General features: G+C 40.8%; 1 protein-coding gene across 1 annotated transcript in view; it reads left to right on the top strand.

The window, feature by feature from the left end:
* The window catches only part of TTN (titin), a 241,352-nt gene that overhangs the window by 195,024 nt on the left and 22,660 nt on the right, over positions 1 to 23,668 (top strand). Inside the window, exons 265-275 of the mRNA XM_018071672.2 lie at positions 42 to 344; positions 462 to 17,567; positions 17,888 to 18,184; positions 18,289 to 18,876; positions 18,977 to 19,279; positions 19,409 to 19,705; positions 20,157 to 20,444; positions 20,532 to 20,831; positions 20,925 to 21,227; positions 21,394 to 21,699; positions 21,823 to 23,589. Coding sequence (XP_017927161.2) covers positions 42 to 344; positions 462 to 17,567; positions 17,888 to 18,184; positions 18,289 to 18,876; positions 18,977 to 19,279; positions 19,409 to 19,705; positions 20,157 to 20,444; positions 20,532 to 20,831; positions 20,925 to 21,227; positions 21,394 to 21,699; positions 21,823 to 23,589 — 21,858 coding nt within the window. The remainder of the gene's footprint in view (positions 1 to 41; positions 345 to 461; positions 17,568 to 17,887; positions 18,185 to 18,288; positions 18,877 to 18,976; positions 19,280 to 19,408; positions 19,706 to 20,156; positions 20,445 to 20,531; positions 20,832 to 20,924; positions 21,228 to 21,393; positions 21,700 to 21,822; positions 23,590 to 23,668) is intronic.

Consider the following 23,668-nt stretch of genomic DNA (forward strand, 5'->3'; position numbering starts at 1 on the left):
ACTTGATTTTTGTTTTAATTGTAATTTTTCTTCCTTAACAGGTCCTCCAGGCCCTCCTGGTAAACCAGAAGTAACAAATGTGACTAAAAATACTGCCACAGTTACCTGGAAAAGGCCAGCTGATGATGGTGGAAGTGAAATCACAGGTTACCATGTGGAGCGGAGAGAAAAGAAAGGTTTAAGATGGGTTAGAGCAACAAAGAAACCAGTTTCAGATCTTAGATGCAAAGTAACTGGTCTTCTGGAAGGAAATGAATATGAATTCCGTGTCAGTGCAGAAAACAGAGCAGGAGTTGGACCACCAAGTGACACTTCAAACTCAGTCCTATGCAAAGATGTTGCATGTTAGTATCATGCCTTTTCTTTTTTGGGGGTGGGTGGGATAGGTGGGGAGCACATTCAGAGAGCATAAGAATGGCCTCCTCTGTGATGTAATGTTTTATCTTTTCCTTGCTTTTCAGACCCACCAGGTCCACCTGCAAATCCAAGAGTGACTGATACTACAAAGACAAGTGCATCTTTAGCCTGGGGCAAGCCTCACTATGATGGTGGTCTTGACATCACTGGCTATATAGTAGAGCATCAAAAGGAAGGAGAAGAAGAATGGGTAAAAGACACTATAGGGACTGCTTTAAGAATCACTCAGTTTGTTGTAGCTCATCTGCAGACAGGAGCCAAATACAATTTCAGAATCTCTGCCATGAATGCTGCAGGTGTCGGTGAACCAGCAATAATTCCAAGTGTGGAAATCAAAGACCGAGAAGAGATTCCTGACTTTGAATTAGATGCTGAGCTAAGAAGAACTCTTGTTGTTAGAGCTGGATTAACTATTCGGATTTTTGTACCAATTAAAGGGCGTCCAACTCCAGAAGTTACATGGACAAAAGATGATGTTTCACTCAAAGGACGTGCCAGTATTGAGAATACCGACTCCTTTACACTGTTGATTGTCACAGAGTGCACTAAATATGATGCAGGAAAATACGTAATGACTCTTGAAAATGCTGCTGGTAAGAAGACTGGCTTTGTAAATGTAAAAGTTTTGGATACACCAGGTCCACCAATAAACCTTAAGCCTAGAGAAATAACCAAGGACAGCATCACTCTCCAATGGGATATGCCTCTGGTAGATGGAGGTTCCCGTATAACAAACTATATTGTTGAGAAACGTGAATCAACCCGGAAGGCATATTCAACAGTCACAACCAACTGCCAGAAGTGTTCCTTCAGGATTTCTAATTTGGCTGAGGGATGTGAATACTATTTCAGAGTACTGGCTGAAAATGAGTATGGTATTGGTGAACCAGCTGAAACTGCAGAACCAGTGAAAGCTTCTGAGGCACCGTCCCCACCTGAGAGCCTTAATATTATGGATGTAACACGGAACTCAGTTAGCCTAGCTTGGCCGAAACCAGAACACGATGGTGGCAGCAAGATCACTGGGTATGTAATTGAAGCACAGAGAAAAGGAACCAACCAGTGGGCACACATCACCACTGTAAAAACACTGGACTGCGTAGTAAAGAATCTAACTGAAGATGAAGAGTATACTTTCCAGGTTATGGCAGTTAACAGCGCTGGAAGAAGTGCCCCAAGAGAAAGCAGACCAGTTATTATCAAGGAGCAAACTATGCTCCCAGAGTTTGACCTCCGTGCTATCTACCAGAAAACAGTCATTGCCAAAGCTGGTGACAATATCAAGATTGAAATCCCCGTACTTGGTCGTCCAAGGCCTACTGTGACCTGGAAGAAAGAAGACCAGATACTTAAGCAAACACAAAGAGTAAATTATGAAAATACTGCAACTGCAACCATACTAACCATCAATGAATGTATTCGAAGTGATAGTGGTCAATACCCACTGTCAGCCAAAAATATTGTTGGAGAAGTTAGTGAAGTAATCACAGTTCAGGTTCATGACATACCTGGGCCTCCTACTGGACCAATCAAATTTGATGAAATTTCATCTGATTTCCTAACATTCTCATGGGAGCCTCCTTTGAATGACGGTGGTGTACCAATAAGTAACTATGTTGTAGAAATGCGTCAAACTGACAGTACCACGTGGACTGAATTGGCAACTACAGTGATACGTACTACATTTAAAGCTGTTCGTCTTACTACTGGAGTTGAATATCAGTTCCGTGTTAGAGCTCAAAACAGATATGGAATTGGTCCAGCCATTACTTCAGGGTCTGTAGTTGCCAACTACCCATTTAAGGTACCTGGGCCTCCTGGCACTCCTCAGGTGATAGCAGTCACCAAAGAAACTATGACCATTAGCTGGAATGAGCCAGTTACTGATGGTGGAAGCCCTATACTGGGATATCATGTTGAAAGAAAAGAGAGAAACAGCATTCTTTGGCAGACTGTAAGTAAAATGCTGGTATCAGGCAATATCTTTAAATCATCTGGACTTACCGATGGCATTGCATATGAATTCCGTGTTATAGCAGAAAATCTAGCTGGGAAGAGTAAGCCAAGCAAGCCATCTGAGCCTGTGTTTGCCCTGGACCCAATAGATCCACCTGGTAAGCCAATACCTCTGAACATTACAAGACATGCAGTTACACTGAAGTGGACTAAACCGGAATATAATGGAGGTTTTAAGATAACTGGCTATACCGTTGAAAAAAGAGACCTTCCTAATGGCCGTTGGCTCAAGGCTAATTTCAGCAATATACTAGAGACTGAATTCACTGTAAGTGGTTTGACAGAAGATGCTGCCTATGAATTCCGTGTGATTGCTAGGAATGCTGGTGGAGCTGTTAGTCAGCCCTCTGAGCCATCAGATGCAATCACTTGTAGAGATGACATTGAAGCACCAAGGATAAAAGTGGATGCTAAATACAAAGACACTATAGTGCTGAAAGCAGGTGAACTTTTCAGACTTGAGGCTGATGTTTCAGGTCGCCCTCCACCAACTATGACATGGACAAAGGGAGAAAAAGAACTTGAAGACACAGCAAAATTAGAAATAAAAATGGCAGATTTCTCTACTGTACTTATCAATAAGGATTCCTCAAGAAGAGACGGTGGTGCTTATACACTTACTGCAACAAATCCTGGTGGCTTTGCCAAGCATATCTTCAATGTTAAAGTTCTTGATAGACCTGGTCCCCCAGAAGGGCCTTTGGCTGTGTCTGAAGTTACTGCAGAAAAGTGTGTGCTGTCATGGCTACCCCCACTGGATGACGGAGGAGCAAAGATTGACCATTATGTGGTTGAAAAACGAGAAACCAGTAGATTGGCATGGACAGCTGTAGCCACAGAAGTTGCAGTGACTAAACTGAAGGTTACTAAGCTGCTGAAGGGCAATGAGTACGTGTTCCGAGTTATGGCTGTTAACAAGTATGGAGTTGGCGAGCCTCTAGAATCAGAACCTGTTCTTGCAGTAAATCCATATGTGCCACCTGATCCACCTAAAACACCTGAAGTTACAGCAATTACAAAAGATTCCATGGTTGTCTGTTGGGGCCATCCTGATTCTGATGGTGGGAGCCCAATAACTAACTATATTGTGGAACGTCGAGACAGGGCTGGTCTACGGTGGGTGAAATGTAACAAAAGGGTTGTTACTGACTTACGTTATAAAGTGTCTGGACTAACAGAAGGCCACGAATATGAATACAGAGTCATGGCTGAAAATGCTGCTGGAGTCAGTGAGCCAAGCCCAACCAGTCCATTCTATAAAGCTTGTGATACTGTATTTAAGCCTGGTCCCCCAGGTAATCCTCGTGTTTTGGATAGCAGCAAGTCCTCAATTACAATAGCATGGAACAAACCAATATATGATGGTGGTTCAGAGATCACAGGTTACATGGTTGAGATTGCACTACCTGAAGAAGATGAGTGGAAGATTGTAACTCCACCAATAGGTCTAAAGGCCACTTCGTTTACCATCACTGATCTGAAAGAAAATCAAGAGTATAAAATAAGAATATATGCTATGAATTCTGAAGGTCTTGGAGAACCCGCTCTTGTTCCTGGGACTCCAAAAGCTGAAGAAAGAATGCTACCTCCAGAGATTGAACTTGATGCAGAACTACGTAAAGTTGTCACTATTAGAGCCTGCTGTACTCTAAGGCTCTTTGTCCCAATTAAGGGAAGACCAGCACCTGAAGTAAAATGGACAAGAGAACATGGGGAATCTTTGGATAGAGCTAGCATTGAATCAACAAGCTCTTATACTTTACTTATCATTGAAAATGTAAATAGATTTGATAGTGGCAAATACATACTGACAGTTGAAAACAGCTCAGGTAGTAAGTCAGCATTTGTGAATGTCAGAGTTCTTGATACCCCAGGAGCACCTCAAGATTTGAAAATAAAAGAAGTTACGAAATCTTCGGTTACACTCACATGGGAACCTCCTCTTATAGATGGTGGCTCTAAAATAAAAAATTACATTGTTGAAAAGCGTGAATCGACAAGAAAAGCTTATTCAACTGTTAATGCCAATTGCCACAAGACCAGCTGGAAAGTTGATTCACTGCAAGAAGGCTGCAACTACTACTTCAGAGTCCTAGCTGAAAATGAGTATGGAATAGGCCTTCCAGTTGAAACTTCAGAATCCGTGAAAGTATCAGAAAGACCACTTCCACCAGGGAAAATAACTTTGTTGGATGTGACGAGAAATAGCGTATCCTTATCTTGGGAAAAACCTGAACATGATGGTGGTAGCAGAATTCTGGGCTACATTGTAGAAATGCAAAGCAAAGGCAGTGAAAAGTGGTCAACCTGTGCTACAGTAAAAGTTACTGAAGCCACCATCACAGGACTGATCCAAGGTGAAGAATACACCTTCCGTGTTTCAGCTCAGAATGAGAAAGGTATCAGTGATCCTCGCCAGCTGGGTATACCAGTTGTTGCAAAAGATCTTGTAATTCCACCAGCTTTCAAACTACTATTTACCACTTTCAGTGTTCTAGCAGGAGAGGACTTAAAGGTTGATGTTCCTTTTGTTGGTCGACCCAAACCAGCAGTGCTTTGGCATAAAGACAATGTGGCATTGAAGCAGACTACAAGAGTAAATGCAGAAAGTTCAGAAAACAACACAGTGTTAACAATAAAAGAAGCCTGCAGAGAAGATGTGGGGACATATTTAGTTAAACTTACAAACTCTGCTGGTGAAGCAACTGAGACCCTAAATATTGTTGTCCTTGACAAACCAGGACCTCCAACTGGACCAGTAAAAGTAGATGAAGTAACAGCAGATAGTATTACCATTTCCTGGGAACCACCCAAGTATGATGGTGGTAGCTCTATCAATAATTACATTGTAGAGAGAAGAGACACTTCTACCACAACTTGGCACATTGTGTCAGCTACAGTTGCAAGAACAACTATAAAAGCATGTCGTTTAAAGACTGGCTGTGAATATCAGTTCAGAATCGCAGCTGAAAACAGATATGGGAAGAGTACATATCTCACTTCAGAGTCAATCATAGCCCAATACCCATTTAAAGTTCCTGGTCCACCTGGAACACCTTTTGTAACAAATATCTCAAAAGACAGCATGGTGGTACAATGGAATGAACCAGTCAATGATGGTGGTAGCAGGATCATTGGGTATCATTTGGAGTGTAAAGAAAGAAACAGCATTCTGTGGGCTAAACTGAATAAAACACCTATTCCAGATACCAAATTTAAGACAACTGGTCTTGAGGAAGGTCTTGAATATGAGTTCAGAGTCTATGCAGAAAACATAGTGGGAATTGGAAAGGCAAGTAGAGGATCTGAATGCTATACTGCACGTGATCCATGTGACCCTCCAGGTCGTCCAGAACCTGTAATTGTCACAAGAAGCTCAGTAACACTTCAGTGGAAGAAACCTATATATGATGGTGGAAGTAAGATCACAGGCTATGTTGTTGAAAAGAAGGAATTACCTGATGGCCGTTGGATGAAAGCAAGTTTTACAAATGTCATTGATACTCAATTTGAAGTAACTGGTCTAGTCGAAAACCAGAGATATGAGTTCCGTGTTATAGCACGAAATGCTGCAGGTGTTTTCAGTGAACCGTCTGAGAGCTCAGGGGCAATTACAGCAAGAGATGAAGTAGAACCACCCCATATAAGTATGGATCCAAAATACAAAGACACTATTGTAGTGAACGCTGGTGAGTCATTCAAGCTTGATGCTGATGTTCATGGCAAACCAATACCTTCCATTCAGTGGTTAAAAGGCGATCATGAGCTGACAAGCACTGCTCACATGGAAATAAAAAGCACCGATTTCGCAACAAGCCTTAGTGTGAAGGAAGCCACAAGAGTTGACAGTGGTCAGTATGTCCTACTGGCAAAGAACGTTGCAGGTGAAAAGAAGGTTCCTGTTAACGTCAAAGTCCTTGATAGACCTGGACCACCAGAAGGACCTGTTGAGATTACCGGTGTTACTGCTGAAAAATGCACATTGTCATGGAAACCACCACTACAGGATGGTGGTAGTGAAATTTCACACTACGTTGTAGAAAAAAGGGAAACCAGTCGCTTGGTGTGGACTGTCGTTGACTCAAATGTGCAAACCCTAAATTGCAAAGTTACAAAACTTTTAGAAGGAAATGAGTATGTTTTCCGCATCATGGCAGTAAATAAATATGGTGTTGGTGAACCCCTTGAATCTGAACCAGTACTCGCAAAGAACCCATTTTCAGTGCCACTTCCACCAAAGGCACCAGAAGTCACAGCCATTACCAAGGATTCTATGATAGTTGTATGGGAAAGGCCAGCCTCAGATGGTGGTAGTGAAATCCTAGGTTACGTTCTTGAAAAACGAGATAAGGAAGGTATTCGCTGGACAAGATGTAACAAACGCCTGATCAGTGAACTACGATACAGAGTGACTGGTCTTATAGAAAATCACGATTATGAGTACAGAGTTTCAGCTGAAAATGCTGCTGGTCTTAGTGAACCAAGCCCACCTTCCACTTACTACAAAGCATGCGATCCTATTTACAAGCCAGGTCCACCCAATAATCCTAAAGTTGTGGATGTTACAAGATCTTCAGTTTTCCTTTCGTGGGGTAAACCTATCTATGATGGTGGCTCTGAAATTCAGGGATACATTGTGGAAAAATGTGATGTAAGTGATGATGAATGGAAAATTTGTACTCCTGCAACTGGAATTAAGAATACTCACATGGAAGTAGAAAAATTAGTGGAAAAACATGAGTACAAATTCCGCATATGTGCAGTTAATAAAGCAGGAGTTGGAGAGCATGCAGATGTTCCTGGTTCTGTTATTGTAGAAGAAAAGATGGAGGCACCAGACCTTGACCTTGACATGGAATTAAGGAAGGTTGTAAATGTGAGGGCAGGAGGTTCCTTAAGATTGTTTGTTCCCATCAGAGGTCGTCCAACACCTGAAGTAAAATGGGGTAAAGTGGATGGTGACATCAGAGAAGCAGCTGTTATTGATACCACTAGCAGCTTTACTTCCCTTGTTCTAGACAATGTTAACAGATTTGATACTGGAAAGTATACTCTGACCTTGGAAAACAGCAGTGGAACAAAGTCTGCCTTTGTCAGCGTAAGAGTACTGGATACCCCGAGTGCACCTGTTAATTTAAAGATCAGAGAGATCACTAAAGACTCTGTTTCACTTTCATGGGAGCCTCCTCTCTTGGATGGTGGAGCAAAAATAAAGAATTTCATTATTGAAAAGCGTGAAGCAACAAGAAAGGCGTATGCAGCTGTTGTAACCAACTGCCACAAGACTTCATGGAAAGTAGACCAACTTCAGGAGGGCTGCTATTACTTCTTTAGAATTTCTGCTGAGAATGAATATGGAATTGGCCTCCCTGCAGAAACCAGTGACCCAATTAAAGTTGCTGAAGTTCCACAGCCTCCTGGGAAAATAACAGTGGATGATGTCACAAGAAACAGTGTCTCACTAAGCTGGGCAAAACCTGAACATGATGGTGGTAGCAAAATCATACAATACATTGTTGAAATGCAAGCAAAGGGTAGTGAGAAGTGGTCAGAGTGTGCTCGTGTAAAAACACTTGAAGCAGTTATTACTAACCTAACTCAAGGGGAAGAATATCTTTTTAGAGTAATGGCTGTAAATGAAAAGGGTAAGAGTGATCCTAGAGCACTTGCAGTTCCAATAGTTGCCAAAGACCTAGTGATTGAACCTGATGTTAGACCTGCTTTTCACAGTTACAGTGTTCAAGTGGGACAAGATCTGAAAGTAGAAATACCAATTGCAGGTCGACCTAAACCAACTGTTACCTGGGTAAAAGATGGCCAGCCATTAAGGCAGACAACAAGAATCAATGTAAGCGATTCAGCTGATCTCACTATACTGAATCTTAAGGAAACTAGCAAAGAGGACAGTGGTACTTATGAAATCACTGTGGCTAATGTTGTTGGGCAAAAGTCTGCCTCTATTGACATTATAACTCTAGACAAACCTGACCCTCCAGTAGGGCCTGTGAAGTTTGATGAAATAAGTGCAGAAAGTATTACCCTATCATGGAATCCCCCAGCATACACAGGAGGCTGCCAAATCACCAACTATGTTGTTCACAAGAGAGATACAACAACCACTGTATGGGAAACAGTTTCAGCTACTGTTGCAAGAACTACACTGAAAGTGACTAAACTGAAAACTGGTTCAGAATACCAGTTCAGAATATTTGCTGAGAACAGGTATGGGCAGAGTTTTGCATTGGAATCTGCACCAGTTGTAGCGCAGTACCCCTACAAGGAACCAGGACCTCCTGGCACACCATTTGTGACAATGGTTACAAAAGACTCCATGGTTGTACAGTGGCATGAACCAGTAAATGATGGTGGCAGTAGAGTGTTGGGCTATCATCTTGAGAGAAAGGAGAAAAACAGCATTTTATGGACTAAAGTGAACAAGACTATTATTCAGGACACAAGTTTTAAGACAAATAACCTCGAAGAAGGAATTGAATATGAATTTCGAGTTTCTGCAGAAAATATTGTTGGTGTAGGCAGAACAAGTAAAGTTTCTGAGTGCTATGTAGCTCGTGATCCATGTGATCCTCCAGGTCGCCCAGAAGCTATAATAATAAAAAGAAGCTCTATTACTCTACAATGGACCAAACCAGAATATGATGGTGGAAGTAAGATTACTGGTTATATTGTAGAGAAACGTGACTTACCAGATGGTCGCTGGATGAAAGCCAGCTTCACAAATATCATTGAAACTCAGTTCACTGTAACAGGGCTTACTGAAGACCAAAGATATGAATTTAGAATAATTGCAAAGAATGCTGCAGGTGCAATAAGCAAACCTTCTGACAGTACAGGTCCAATAACAGCAAGGGATGAAGTTGAACTTCCACGAATTTCAATGGATCCAAAGTACAAAGACACAATTGTTGTAAATGCTGGTGAAACATTCAGACTTGAGGCTGATGTTCACGGAAAACCACTACCAACCATTAAGTGGTACAAAGGAGATAAAGAGCTTGAGGAAACTTCTAGATGTGAAATAAAGAACACAGATTTCAGTGCATTAATAGTTGTAAAAGATGCCATTAGAGTTGATGGTGGACAGTACATTTTAGAAGCCTCTAATGTTGCTGGAACAAAGACAGTAACAGTAAACGTAAAAGTCCTGGACAGGCCAGGACCTCCAGAGGGTCCAGTCCAAGTGACAGGAGTCACAGCTGAAAAATGTGCATTGGCGTGGGCTCCTCCTCTTCATGATGGTGGCAGTGATATTTCTCATTATATTGTAGAGAAGAGAGAAACTAGTCGTTTGGCATGGACTGTGGTTGCTTCAGAGGTTTTACCTACAATGCTGAAAGTAACAAAACTCTTGGAAGGAAATGAGTATGTCTTCCGTATTATGGCAGTTAACAAATATGGGGTTGGGGAGCCATTAGAATCTGTGCCAGTGATGATGAAAAATCCATTTGTGGTTCCTGGACCACCAAAGGCCTTGGAAATTACCAACATCACAAAGGATTCTATGACTGTCTGCTGGACCCGTCCGGATAGTGATGGTGGTAGTGAAATCGTAGGTTACATTGTAGAAAAGAGAGACCGAGCAGGCATCAGATGGATAAAATGCAATAAACGGCGAATTACAGATTTGCGATTAAGAGTTACAGGATTAACAGAGGATCATGAATATGAATTTAGAGTTTCTGCTGAAAATGCTGCTGGAGTGGGTGAACCAAGCCAAGTTTCTCCTTACTTTAAAGCTTGTGACCCGATGTTCAAGCCTGGCCCTCCAACAAATACCCATGTTGTGGATACCACCAAAAGTTCAGTTCTACTTGGCTGGAGTAAACCTATTTATGATGGCGGTTGTGAAATCCAGGGATACCTTGTAGAAATCTGTAAGGCAGATGAAGATGAATGGTCACTTGTTACACCACAAACAGGCATACGTGCCACTCGATTTGAAATCAAAAAGCTTACTGAACATCAAGAATACAAATTACGAGTGTGTGCTCTCAACAAGATTGGTGTAGGAGAGGCTGCATCAGTTCCTGGCACTATTAAACCAGAAGACAAACTTGAAGCTCCAGAACTTGATATTGATTCAGAGCTAAGGAAGGGTATAGTGGTTAGAGCTGGTGGGTCTGCTAGGATTCACATACCATTCAGGGGACGACCAACACCAGACATCGCATGGTCCCGAGAAGAAGGTGAATTCACAGAAAAAGTTCAGATTGATAAAGGCATAAATTTCACACAACTTTCAATTGACAACTGTGATAGAAATGATGCTGGCAAGTATATTCTTAAGTTGGAGAACAGCAGTGGTTCTAAATCTGCATTTGTTACAGTTAAAGTCTTGGACACACCAGGACCACCACAAAACTTAGTGGTAAAGGATATAAGGAAGGATTCTGCTGTATTATCTTGGGAACCACCCATTATTGATGGTGGTGCCAAGGTAAAGAACTATGTAATAGACAAGCGTGAGTCAACCAGGAAGGCATTTGCAAATGTAAGTGCTAAGTGTGGCAAGACAAGTTTTAAAGTTGAAAATCTTACAGAAGGAGCAATTTATTACTTCAGAGTTATGGCTGAAAATGAATTTGGAATTGGTGTTCCCATTGAAACCAGGGATGCTGTCAAAGCCTCAGAGCCACCTCTGCCTCCTGGGAAAGTAATACTCACTGATGTGACTCAGAGAAGTGCATCACTTACATGGGAAAAACCTGAACATGATGGAGGTAGCAGAATTTTGGGATACATTGTTGAAATGCTGCCTAAAGGAACAGAAAAATGGAGTGTTGTTAGTGAGTCCAAAACATGCAACGCAGTGGTGTCTGGTTTGAGTCCAGGACAGGAATATCAATTCCGTGTGATTGCCTACAATGAAAAAGGAAAAAGTGATCCTAGAGCACTTGGAATTCCTGTGATAGCTAAAGACTTGACAATTGAGCCAAGTTTCAAACTGATGTTTAATACATACAGTGTACAAGCTGGAGAAGATCTAAAAGTAGAAGTACCATTTATAGGTAGACCCAAACCTACTATTACTTGGACAAAAGATGAGCAACCACTGAAACAGACAACCAGATTAAATATTCAGGATACAACAACATCAACGATCTTACATATTAAAGAAAGCAACAAGGAAGACTTTGGTAAATATACAGTAACAGCAACAAATGCAGCAGGTACAGCAACAGAGCATCTGAGCATAATTGTACTGGAAAAGCCTGGCCCACCACAAGGACCTGTCCGATTTGACGAAGTTAGTGCAGACTTTGTTGTTTTATCATGGGATCCACCTGATTATACTGGCGGCTGTCAGATAAGCAACTATATAGTAGAAAAGCGTGACACAAGCACTACCACATGGAGCATTGTGTCAGCAACTGTTGCAAGAACAACTATCAAAGCAACAAAGCTTAAAACAGGTACTGAATACCAGTTCAGGATTACTGCTGAAAATAGATATGGAAAGAGCTCTCCTTTGGCTTCTAAACCAATTGTTGTGCAATACCCCTACAAGGTGCCTGGACCACCTGGAACCCCATTTGTAACAGCAACTTCCAAAGACCATATGATTGTACAGTGGCATGAACCAGTTAACGATGGAGGAAGCAAAGTTCTTGGCTACCATCTTGAGCGTAAAGATAAGAACAGCATTCTTTGGACAAAACAGAACAAGTCACTCATTACTGACACCAAATATAAAACAGATGGTCTTGAAGAAGGTCTTGAATATGAGTTCAGAGTTTCTGCTGAAAACATTGTTGGCATTGGCAAAGTCAGCAAAGTATCAGAACTGTATGTTGCCCGAGATCCTTGCGACCCACCTGGCCGCCCAGATGCCATTGTTGTTACAAGAAGTAGTATTACACTGCAGTGGAAAAAACCAGAATATGATGGTGGAAGCAAAATAACTGGTTATATTGTAGAAAAGAAAGAACTACCAGATGGTCGCTGGATGAAAGCCAGCTTTACAAATGTGTTGGAAACAGAATTTACAGTAAGTGGTCTTGTTGAAAACCAACGATATGAATTTAGAGTAATTGCAAGAAATGCAGCAGGTTGCTTGAGTGAACCATCTGAAAGTACAGGGCCCATTACTGCCAGAGATGAAATTGAAGCACCAGGGGCTTCATTGGATCCTAAATACAGAGATGTCATTGTTGTTCGTGCTGGAGAAACCTTTGTTCTTGAGGCTGATATCCATGGCAAACCTATTCCTGACATTTCATGGTCAAAAGATGGTAAAGACCTTGAAGAAGCAACTGCAAGAATGGAAATTAAATCTACCATTCAGAAAACAACTCTCACTGTCAAAGACTGTATAAGAGTAGATGGAGGTCACTATACTCTTAACCTCAAAAATGTTGGTGGCACCAAATCTATACCAATCACTGTAAAAGTGCTTGACAGACCAGGACCTCCAGAAGGACCTTTGAAGGTTACAGGTGTCACTGCAGAAAAATGCTACTTGTCATGGGCTCCACCATTACAGGATGGTGGTTCTAATATTTCACATTATATCATTGAGAAGAGAGAGACAAGCAGACTTTCATGGACACAAGTAGCAACAGATGTGCAGGCTCTTAACCTCAAAGTAACCAGACTCCTTCCTGGCAATGAGTACATCTTCCGTGTAATGGCTGTGAATAAATACGGAATTGGAGAGCCCTTGGAATCTGAACCAATTGTGGCTCGTAATCCATACAAACCCCCTGGTCCTCCTTCAACACCTGAAGTTTCAGCAATCACAAAAGATTCTATGGTGGTGACATGGGGTCGCCCAGAAGACAATGGAGGAGCTGAAATTGAAGGTTACATACTTGAAAAAAGAGACAAAGATGGTATCCGGTGGACCAAATGCAATAAGAAAAGGCTGACAGACTTGCGATTCAGAGTAACAGGTCTTACTGATGGACATTTCTATGAATTTAGAGTTTCTGCTGAAAATGCTGCAGGGGTAGGGGAACCCAGTGAGCCATCCATTTTCTATCGTGCTTGTGATGTATTATATCCCCCAGGTCCACCCACCAATCCAAAGGTTACAGATACTTCCAGGTCATCAGTTTCCCTTGCCTGGAGTAAGCCTATTTATGATGGTGGTGCTCCTGTTAAGGGATATGTAGTAGAAGTAAAAGAAGCTGCCGCTGATGAATGGACTACCTGCACCCCACCAACAGGCCTACAAGCAAAACAGTTCACCGTGACCAAACTAAAAGAGAACCAGGAATATAACTTCCGAATCTGTGCCATCAACTCAGAAGGAGTAGGAGAACCTGCTGCTATACCTGGTGCAGTCTTAGCAGAGGACAAGATTGAACCTCCTGAAATTGAACTTGATGCAGATCTCAGAAAAGTAGTCACTGTACGTGCTAGTGGTACATTACGCCTATTTGTCACCATCAAAGGAAGACCAGAACCTGAAGTTAAATGGGAGAAAGCAGAAGGAACAATTAGTGAGCGAGCTCAGATTGAAGTTACCAGTTCCTATACAATGCTGGTCATTGACAATGTCAATAGATTTGATAGTGGTAGATACAATCTTACATTAGAGAACAACAGTGGCAAAAAATCAGCTTTTGTTAATGTCAGAGTGCTTGATACACCTAGTGCACCTATAAACCTGACAATCAGAGAAGTGAAAAAAGATTTTGTAACTTTAGCCTGGGAACCACCACTTATTGACGGTGGAGCTAAAATTACCAACTATGTAGTTGAAAAGCGAGAATCCACAAGGAAGGCATATGCCACAGTTACAAACAACTGCACTAAGAATTCCTTCAAGATTACTCAACTACAAGAAGGATGTAGTTATTACTTCCGGGTTCTAGCTGTAAATGAATATGGGGTTGGCTTACCAGCAGAAACAGCTGACCCAATTAAGGTGTCTGAACCACCTTCTCCACCTGCAAAGGTCATGCTTGTTGATGTGACTCGCAACTCTGTTTCAATTAAATGGGAAAAACCAGAGAGTGATGGTGGCAGTAAAATTACTGGTTATGTAGTAGAAATGCAAACTAAAGGAAGTGTAAAATGGAGTGCATGCACGCAGGTGAAAACATTAGAAGCAACAATAACAGGCTTAAGTATGGGAGAAGAGTACAGTTTCAGAGTGATTGCTGTTAATGAAAAAGGAAAAAGTGATCCAAGAGAACTTGGTGTCCCGGTCATTGCAAAAGATATTGAAATCCAGCCATCTGTTGAGCTCCTTTTCAACACATTCACTGTGAAAGCTGGAGATGATCTTAAGATCGATATTCCATTCAGAGGGCGACCTCTTCCAACTGCTAGCTGGAAGAAGGATGGGAATCCCTTAAAACAGACAACCAGGGTAAATGTTGAGACATCAAAGACTTCAACTTCACTGTCCATCAAGGAAGCTTCACATGAAGATTTGGGACATTATGAATTACATCTTTCAAATACTGCAGGATCAACAACAGCTTCTTTAACTGTAGTTGTTCTTGACAGACCAGGGCCACCAACTGATGTTCATATTGATGAAGTTAGTGCTGATAGTGTAACATTGTCTTGGAAACCTCCAGAATATGATGGTGGGTGCCATATTAGCAATTACACTGTGGAGAAGAGAGACACTACCACAACAACATGGGAGGTAGTATCTGCAGCAGTTGCAAGAACATCAATTAAAGTATCTCGACTCATCACTGGATCTGAATATCAGTTCCGTATTTGTGCAGAAAACCGCTATGGGAAAAGCACTTACACTAATTCTCCTTCTGTTGTAGCAGAGTATCCATTTAAGCCTCCAGGTCCACCTGGTACTCCTCACGTGGCACACGCAACTAAAGCTTTCATGATTGTAACTTGGCAGGTACCAGTTAATGATGGAGGTAGCGTAGTACTAGGATATCACTTGGAGCGTAAGGAAAGAAGCAGCATTCTCTGGACAAAAGTCAACAAGAGCCTTATAACTGATACACAAATGAAAGTTACAGGTCTTGATGAAGGACTGCTATATGAATATCGTGTGTATGCAGAAAACATTGCTGGAATAGGCAAATGCAGTAAATCATGTGAACCAGTTGCTGCAAGAGATCCATGTGATCCTCCCGGTCAACCAGAAGTTATTAATATTACAAGAACATCTGTCTCACTGAAGTGGACTAAACCAGAATATGATGGTGGAGCTAAAGTAACAGGATATATTATTGAACGCAGAGAGATACCAGATGGTCGCTGGCTAAAATGTAATTTTACTAATGTGCAAGAAACATACTTTGACGTAGGTGGACTTACAGAAGACCAGCGATATGAATTCCGTGTGATTGCAAAGAATGCTGCTGGACTCTTCAGTCAGCCATCTGAATCAACTGGACCTGTGACCGTAAAAGATGATGTAGAGGCTCCAAGAATTATGATGGATGCCAAATTCAGGGATGTTGTAGTTGTGAAAGCTGGAGAAGTGTTTAAAGTCAATGCTGATATTGCAGGTCGGCCAATACCAGTGGTTTCATGGACAAAGGATGGTAAGGAGCTTGAAGGAAAAGCTAGAGTTGAAATAGTCTCAACAGATTATACAACTGCAATAACCATTAAGGACTGTATCCGAAGTGATTCAGGACAGTATGTACTAACATTACAAAATGTTGCAGGAACAAAATCTTTGGCAATTAATTGCAAAGTACTTGACAGACCTGGCCCACCTGCAGGCCCATTAGAAATAAAAGGCCTTACTGCTGAAAAGTGCCATTTATCATGGGGACCCCCTCAAGAAAACGGTGGTGCAGATATTGATTATTATATTGTGGAAAAACGTGAGACCAGCAGAATTGCATGGACACTTTGTGAAGGAGAGCTTAGAACAACATCCTGTAAAGTGACAAAATTACTAAAGGGTAATGAGTATATTTTCAGAGTGATGGGAGTTAACAAATACGGTGTTGGTGAGCCTCTAGAAAGTGTTGCTGTCAAAGCCCTAGACCCATTTACAGTTCCAAGTCCACCTACATCTTTAGAGATTACCAGTGTAAGCAAAGATTCGATAACTCTGTGCTGGGCAAGACCTGAGTCTGATGGAGGCAGTGAGATCTCTGGCTATGTAATTGAAAGGCGTGAGAAAACCAGCCTAAGATGGATTCGTGTAAACAAAAAGCCAGTTTATGATTTAAGAGTGAAATCATCTGGTCTCCGTGAAGGATGTGAATATGAATTCCGGGTTTATGCAGAAAATGCTGCTGGCCTCAGTCTCCCAAGTGAAACCACACCACTGATTAAAGCAGAAGATCCAATCTTCTTGCCATCACCCCCATCTAAACCTAAGATTATGGATTCTACAAGGTCAAATATCACAATTGGTTGGACAAAGCCACTGTTTGATGGAGGTGCCCCAGTAACAGGATACACTGTTGAATACAAGAAAACTGATGAAACTGACTGGACAACTGCTATTCAGAATTTAAGAGGCACAGAATATACTATAAGTGGATTAGTATCAGGCTCTGAGTATGTTTTTAGAGTGAAATCTATTAACAAAATGGGTGTCAGTGAACCAAGTGATGTCTCAGAACCTCAGCTGGCAAAAGAAGGAGAGGAAGAACCTGCTTTTGATATTGACAGTGAAATGCGGAAGACTTTAATTGTAAGGGCTGGTGGGTCATTCACAATGACTGTTCCTTTCAGAGGCAAACCAGTCCCAAATGTAACATGGAACAAACCAGACACGGATCTCCGTGTACGAGCAAGCATTGACACTTCAGATAATTGTACATCTCTCACTATTGAAAAAGCAACAAGGAATGATTCTGGAAAATACACGTTAACACTACAAAACATCCTGAACACTGCTACATTGACTTTAATTGTCAAAGTTCTTGATACTCCTGGCCCACCATCTAATATTGCAACAAAAGACATAACTAAAGAATCTGCTGTGTTATCGTGGGATGTTCCTGAAAATGATGGCGGAGCACCTGTAAAGAACTATGTTATTGAAAAACGAGAAGCTAGCAAAAAAGCATGGGTCACTGTGACAAACAATTGTCATCGCCTGTCCTACAAAGTGACTGGTTTGCAAGAAGGTGGCATTTACTACTTCCGGGTCTCTGGAGAAAATGAGTATGGTGTTGGAGTGCCTTCTGAGACCAAGGAAGGAACAAAAATAACAGGTATGTCTTACTATGAAAAAATATTTTTTTAATACTTTATATGTTTTAAAGTTTTTATTTTGAAATAATGTAAAAATGTTTTAAATCCACTAACAGTAAAATAGGTCATTTTTTTGGTAGGTTTGTCTGTGGTTTAACAAATGAAAAAGGGATAAATAATAGCTTGAATTTTAAATTCTGTTTGCATTCTACTTAAAGTATTTCTAATACACAAATTTGTAAAATATATAAATTTGAACCAGATGGCATTCCTGTGTAATTACTAATATAAAAAGTAAATACTTTCTATATTGTTTGACCTGTTGCATTTTTTTTCTCAGAAAAACCCAGCCCACCAGAAAAACTAGGAGTAACAAATGTCACAAAGGACAGCGTTTCTCTTTCATGGCTAAAACCAGAACATGATGGCGGAAGCAGAATTGTGAGCTACCTCATTGAAGCTCTGGAGAAAGGACAGCAAAAATGGGTTAAGTGTGCAGTTGTAAAGACAACTCATCATGTTGTCCATGGTCTTAAGGAGAACACTGACTATTTCTTCAGAGTGTATGCAGAAAACCAAGCTGGTTTAAGTGATCCTAAGGAACTACTACTTCCTGTTACAGTTAAAGAACAATTAGGTATGCTTCCTGACATGAGAACAAAAGTTGATACACATTCAATTGCATTCATATTTTAAAAGACAGAACATTTTTTAATGGTTTGAAACTGTTTTCTTTTTCAGAATCTCCTGAGATTGACATGAAAGGCTTCCCTCATAACACTGTATATGTTAGATCAGGATCAAACCTGAAAGTTGAAATTCCAGTTTCTGGAAAACCATTGCCAAAGGTGACATTGTCTAGAGATGGTGTTCCACTGAAACCCACTATGAGATTTCACACAGAAACCACTGCAGAAAGTCTTGTCATTAACCTTAAAGAAAGTGTGGCTGCTGATGCTGGCAGATATGACATTACTGCTGCTAATTCAAGTGGCACCACAAAATCATTTGTTAATATTGTTGTGCTGGATAGACCTGGTCCTCCTGTTGGTCCTGTTGTCCTTAGCGATGTCACTGAAGAGAGCGTAACACTCAGATGGCAACCACCAGCTTATGATGGTGGAAGTCAAGTTACCAACTATATTGTACTGAAAAGAGAAACAAGTACTGCAGCTTGGTCTGAAGTGTCTGCAACTGTTGCTAGAACAGTTATCAAAGTTATGAGGCTCACGACAGGAGAAGAATACCAATTCCGCATCAAAGCTGAGAACCGCTTTGGCATCAGTGATCACATAGACTCACAGTGTGTGGTTGTCAAGCTTCCTTACAGTGAGTAACATGCTTCTTGTGGTATAAGTTGATGTTTTAATGCTCTGATGTTGAAAATGTAATTTTATTAACAATTAACCACTTCTTTTGATATCATCAGCTACCCCTGGCCCTCCTTCTACACCATGGGTCACTAATGTCACCCGAGAGAGTATTACTGTTGGATGGCATGAACCAGTCACTAATGGTGGCAATGCTATCATTGGATACCACCTGGAAATGAAAGACAGGAATAGCATATTATGGCAGAAGGCTAACAAGACCCTTATTCGCACCACTCATTTCAAAGTCACCACCATCAGCGCTGGCCTTATCTATGAATTTAGAGTTTATGCAGAAAATGCAGCTGGCATTGGAAAAGCAAGTCGTCCTTCTGATCCAGTCCTTGCAATTGATGCTTGTGGTATGTATTCTCTAGAAAATAAAGAAGCCCAACCGTTTTGTTTTCCCTATAATAGTCTGTTCTGTGCAGTAAGCCAATATTCAAACCAGCTGTTATTCATTGGCAATATTCTTATGTTTCCTACTGCAGAACCACCAAGAAATGTCCGTGTCTCAGATATTTCCAAGACTGCTATCACTCTCTCCTGGCAGAAGCCAGCATTTGATGGTGGTAGCAAGATCACTGGATACATTGTAGAAAAACGTGATCTTCCAGATGGCAGATGGACAAAAGCAAGCTTCACCAATGTTATTGAGACTCAGTTCACAGTATCTGGTCTGACACAGAATTCCCGGTATGAATTCCGTGTCTTTGCTAAGAATGCCGTTGGTTCCATCAGTAATCCCTCAGATGTTGTGGGTCCTATCACATGCGTTGATACATATGGTAAGTGTTTTGCAATGATATAATGGTATCATTTTGTGGTACTAGAAAGGTTAAAGGCAGTACTGTTTTGTAGATCCATAGTCTTTTAAATATGGACGGCTAGTTTACAGTGATTGATTCAAGAAGATTGAATGACTGTGAGCATTTGGGCATGATTGCAATGAACATCTTTGGCTATATCTGCATTTTAAAGTCTTATGGTATCTATTCTAGGAGCAACAGAAGTCTGCCCATGCCCCGTGGCCGAAGTGATTATATTTATACATGTGATTGTCTTGTGTTGGTTCTAACTTGTTCTAGGTTTATAATTTAAGTTATATATGCTATATTTGATCTGTATTTATCAAATGCCTGTAAATATTATCTTAAATAAAGTACTATTATTTTAGTGTTTTATTAAATACAGGGCTAAAATAAGCATATTTTTAACTTATTCTTATTTTTTCTTAAGGTGCACCTGAAATTGATGTGCCACCAGAATATACAGAAGTGGTGAAATACAAAGCAGGAACTTCAGTTAGGCTAAAATTAGGCATCTCAGGCAAGCCTATACCCACAATTGAATGGTTCAAAAATGGCAACGAGGTACAAACCAGTGCACTAGTGTCTTTTGAAAACACAACAGAATTTGCTTCTATACTCATCAAGGATGCAAATCGACTCAACAGTGGCACCTATGAATTAAAACTAAAGAATGCCATGGGTTCAGCATCTGCCCACATTAGACTACAGATACTTGGTATGTCTTGAGATGTGACTGTATTTTACTATTAAATAATACCTCAGTAATAAATACTTAACATCTTCTTTCTTCTGCCTTTCACAGACAAGCCAGGACCTCCAACTGGACCTATACAGTTTAAGACAGTCACTGCTGAAAAGATTACAATAATGTGGGACCCGCCAGCAGATGATGGTGGTGCACCTGTAACACACTATGTTGTTGAAAAGCGGGAGACAAGTCGGGTTGTTTGGTCTTTAATTTCTGAAAAACTGGAGGGATGTATCATAACTACAACAAAACTCATCAAAGGAAATGAATATTTGTTCCGTGTCCGCGGTGTGAACAAGTTTGGAATTGGTGATCCACTGGAATCTGAACCTGTTATAGCCAAAAATTCATTTGGTAAGAAACATATAAAATAACTTATACCACTGAATTGTCTTGTGTATTATTGGTAACTAGTACTAATCTACTGACATGTAATTTTTTAATCAGTTACACCTGGACCACCTAGTGTACCAGAAGTCACAAAGATAACCAAGAATTCTATGACCGTTGTCTGGAATAGGCCCACAGTTGATGGAGGCAGTGAAATATCAGGATATTTTCTTGAGAAGCGTGACAAGAAGAGTCTGAGTTGGTTCAAGGTTACTAAAGAAAGTATTCGAGACACCAGACAGAAAGTAACAGGTCTGACTGAAAACAGCGAATATCATTTCCGAGTTTGTGCTATCAATGCAGCTGGACAAGGTCCGTTCTCTGAAGCTTCTGACTTCTACAAAGCTGCAGATCCTATTGGTAAGATACAACATGCAGTATTTCCGATTGGTTAGAAATCCATGAACAATGAGCAATTAGTGTGGGATTGCATCAATGTAATGGAGGGCATATTTTCTTCCTCTTTATGATTAATTATAAATATGGATTCTGATTGGTGTTTTTTCCCCTTAATTATCATTTACAGATAAGCCAGGCTCACCAACAAAGCTGAAGGTCGTGGATACAACCAAGACATCTGTCACCCTTGGCTGGATTAAACCTACTTATGATGGAGGAAGTCCAGTTACCAGCTATGTGGTGGAGAAAAGGGAAGGCGAAGAGCAAGAATGGACTGTAGTCAGTACTAAGGGAGAAGTGAGAACAACTGAGTATGTTGTATCACACCTTCAGCCAAGTGTTAATTATTATTTCCGTGTGTCTGCTATGAATTGTGCTGGACAAGGAGAGCCTATTGAAATGATGGAACCCGTTCAAGCTAAAGATATTCTTGGTACTGTACTTTTTAGTGATTTATCATTTTTCTGTGGGGGTTTTGGTTGTTTGTGGTTTTTTTCAAAGCATTTCTTATTTTACATTGCAAGCAGGCATTATTGATTTTTATTTATCTCCACAGTGGCACCAGAGATTGATCTGGATGTTGCTCTCCGGACATCTATTGTCGCTAAAGCAGGTGAAGATGTGGAAATAACGATTCCATTTAAAGGAAGGCCTCCTCCAACAGTCACATGGAGAAAGGGTGACAAGAATCTTGGAACTGATGAAAGATATATAATTCAGAACACAGAATCATCTACATTACTTATTATTCCTCAAGTTACCCGAAATGATACAGGAAAATATGTTCTTACAATTGAAAATGGAGTTGGAGAAGCAAAATCATCATTTGTGAATGTAAAAGTACTTGACACACCTTCTGCTTGCCAGAAGCTGCAGCTTAAGCATGTTTCTCGTGGCACAGTTACACTGGTATGGGAGCCACCTCTTATTAATGGTGGTTCTGAAATAACAAATTATGTTGTTGAAAAAAGAGATGCTACAAAGAGGGCCTGGTCAACTGTTGCAACAAAATGTTCTAATACCACCTTTAAACTAACTAACCTGTCAGAGAAGACTTCATTCTTCTTCCGTGTTCTTGCTGAAAATGAAATTGGACTGGGTGAACCTTGTGAGACATCTGAACCAGTGAAAGCTGCAGATGTACCTGGACCTGTAAAAGACCTAGCAATGAAAGATTCTACAAAGAGTTCTGTTACATTGCAGTGGAGCAAACCAGACTATGATGGTGGTAGCATTATATCAGACTATGTTATTGAGAAGAAACTTCAGGAAGAGAAAGAATGGACATATGCAGGCACGAGCAAGAGTTGTGAATTTGTAGCTGAAAAACTTAAAGAGCTTTCTGTCATGGAATTCAGAGTCTTTGCTAAAAATGAAAAAGGCAAGAGTGACTCTGTTACTGTTGGACCCATTACAGTGAAGGAACTTATAATAACACCTGAGGCTGACCTTTCTGATATTCCTGGAGGACAGATTGCAGTAAGAATTGGACATAACCTGCACACTGAATTGCCCTATAAAGGTAAACCTAAGCCATCAATGAGCTGGCTCAAGGACAACCTCCCTCTTAAAGAAACAGAACAACTTCGTTTCAAGAAAACTGAAAACAAGATAAGCTTAAGCATCAAGAATGTGAAAAAGGAGCATGGTGGCAAATACACTTTAATTCTTGATAATGTAGTCTGCAGAAAATCATTCACATTTACTGTTATCACTCTTGGTCCTCCATCTAAGCCAAAAGCACCTTTAAGACTAGATGAAATCAAAGCAGATAGTGTAGTTTTGTCATGGGAAGCTCCCGAGGATGATGGGGGAGGAGAAATTACTGGATACAGTATTGAGAAGAGAGAAACCTCACAAATGAACTGGAAGCTGGTGTGTTCAAGTGCTGCAAGAACAACCTTCAAAGTGCCAAACCTTGTTAAGGACACTGAATATCAGTTTAGAGTGCGTGCAGAAAACAGATACGGAGTGAGCCCACCTCTTGTCTCAGCAGATGTTGTGGCAAAGCATCAGTTTAGACCACCAGGTGCCCCAGGCAAGCCTGTTGTATACAATATAACCGCTGATGGAATGACCATATCTTGGGATGCTCCTGCTTATGATGGTGGTTCAGAGATCATTGGATACCATGTTGAAAAGAAGGAAAGAAACAGTATTTTGTGGCAGAAGGTTAATGTTGCATTAATATCTAGCAGAGAATACAGGATTACCGGACTGCTTGAGGGCCTGGATTACCAGTTCCAAGTATATGCTGAAAACGCTGCAGGTCTAAGCCGAGCTAGCGAGCCAAGCAAATTTACTTTGGCAGTCTCTCCAGTGGGTAAGTGAAGATCAATCACTCATCCAAGAAAATTCTATTCTTGTAAACTATGGTGAGCAGTAATAAAAATAAATCTTCA

The sequence above is a fragment of the Manacus vitellinus genome, unplaced genomic scaffold, assembly GCF_001715985.3.
Source record: "Manacus vitellinus isolate BGI_N305 unplaced genomic scaffold, ASM171598v3 scaffold_20_pilon, whole genome shotgun sequence".
NCBI classification, from domain to species: domain Eukaryota; kingdom Metazoa; phylum Chordata; class Aves; order Passeriformes; family Pipridae; genus Manacus; species Manacus vitellinus.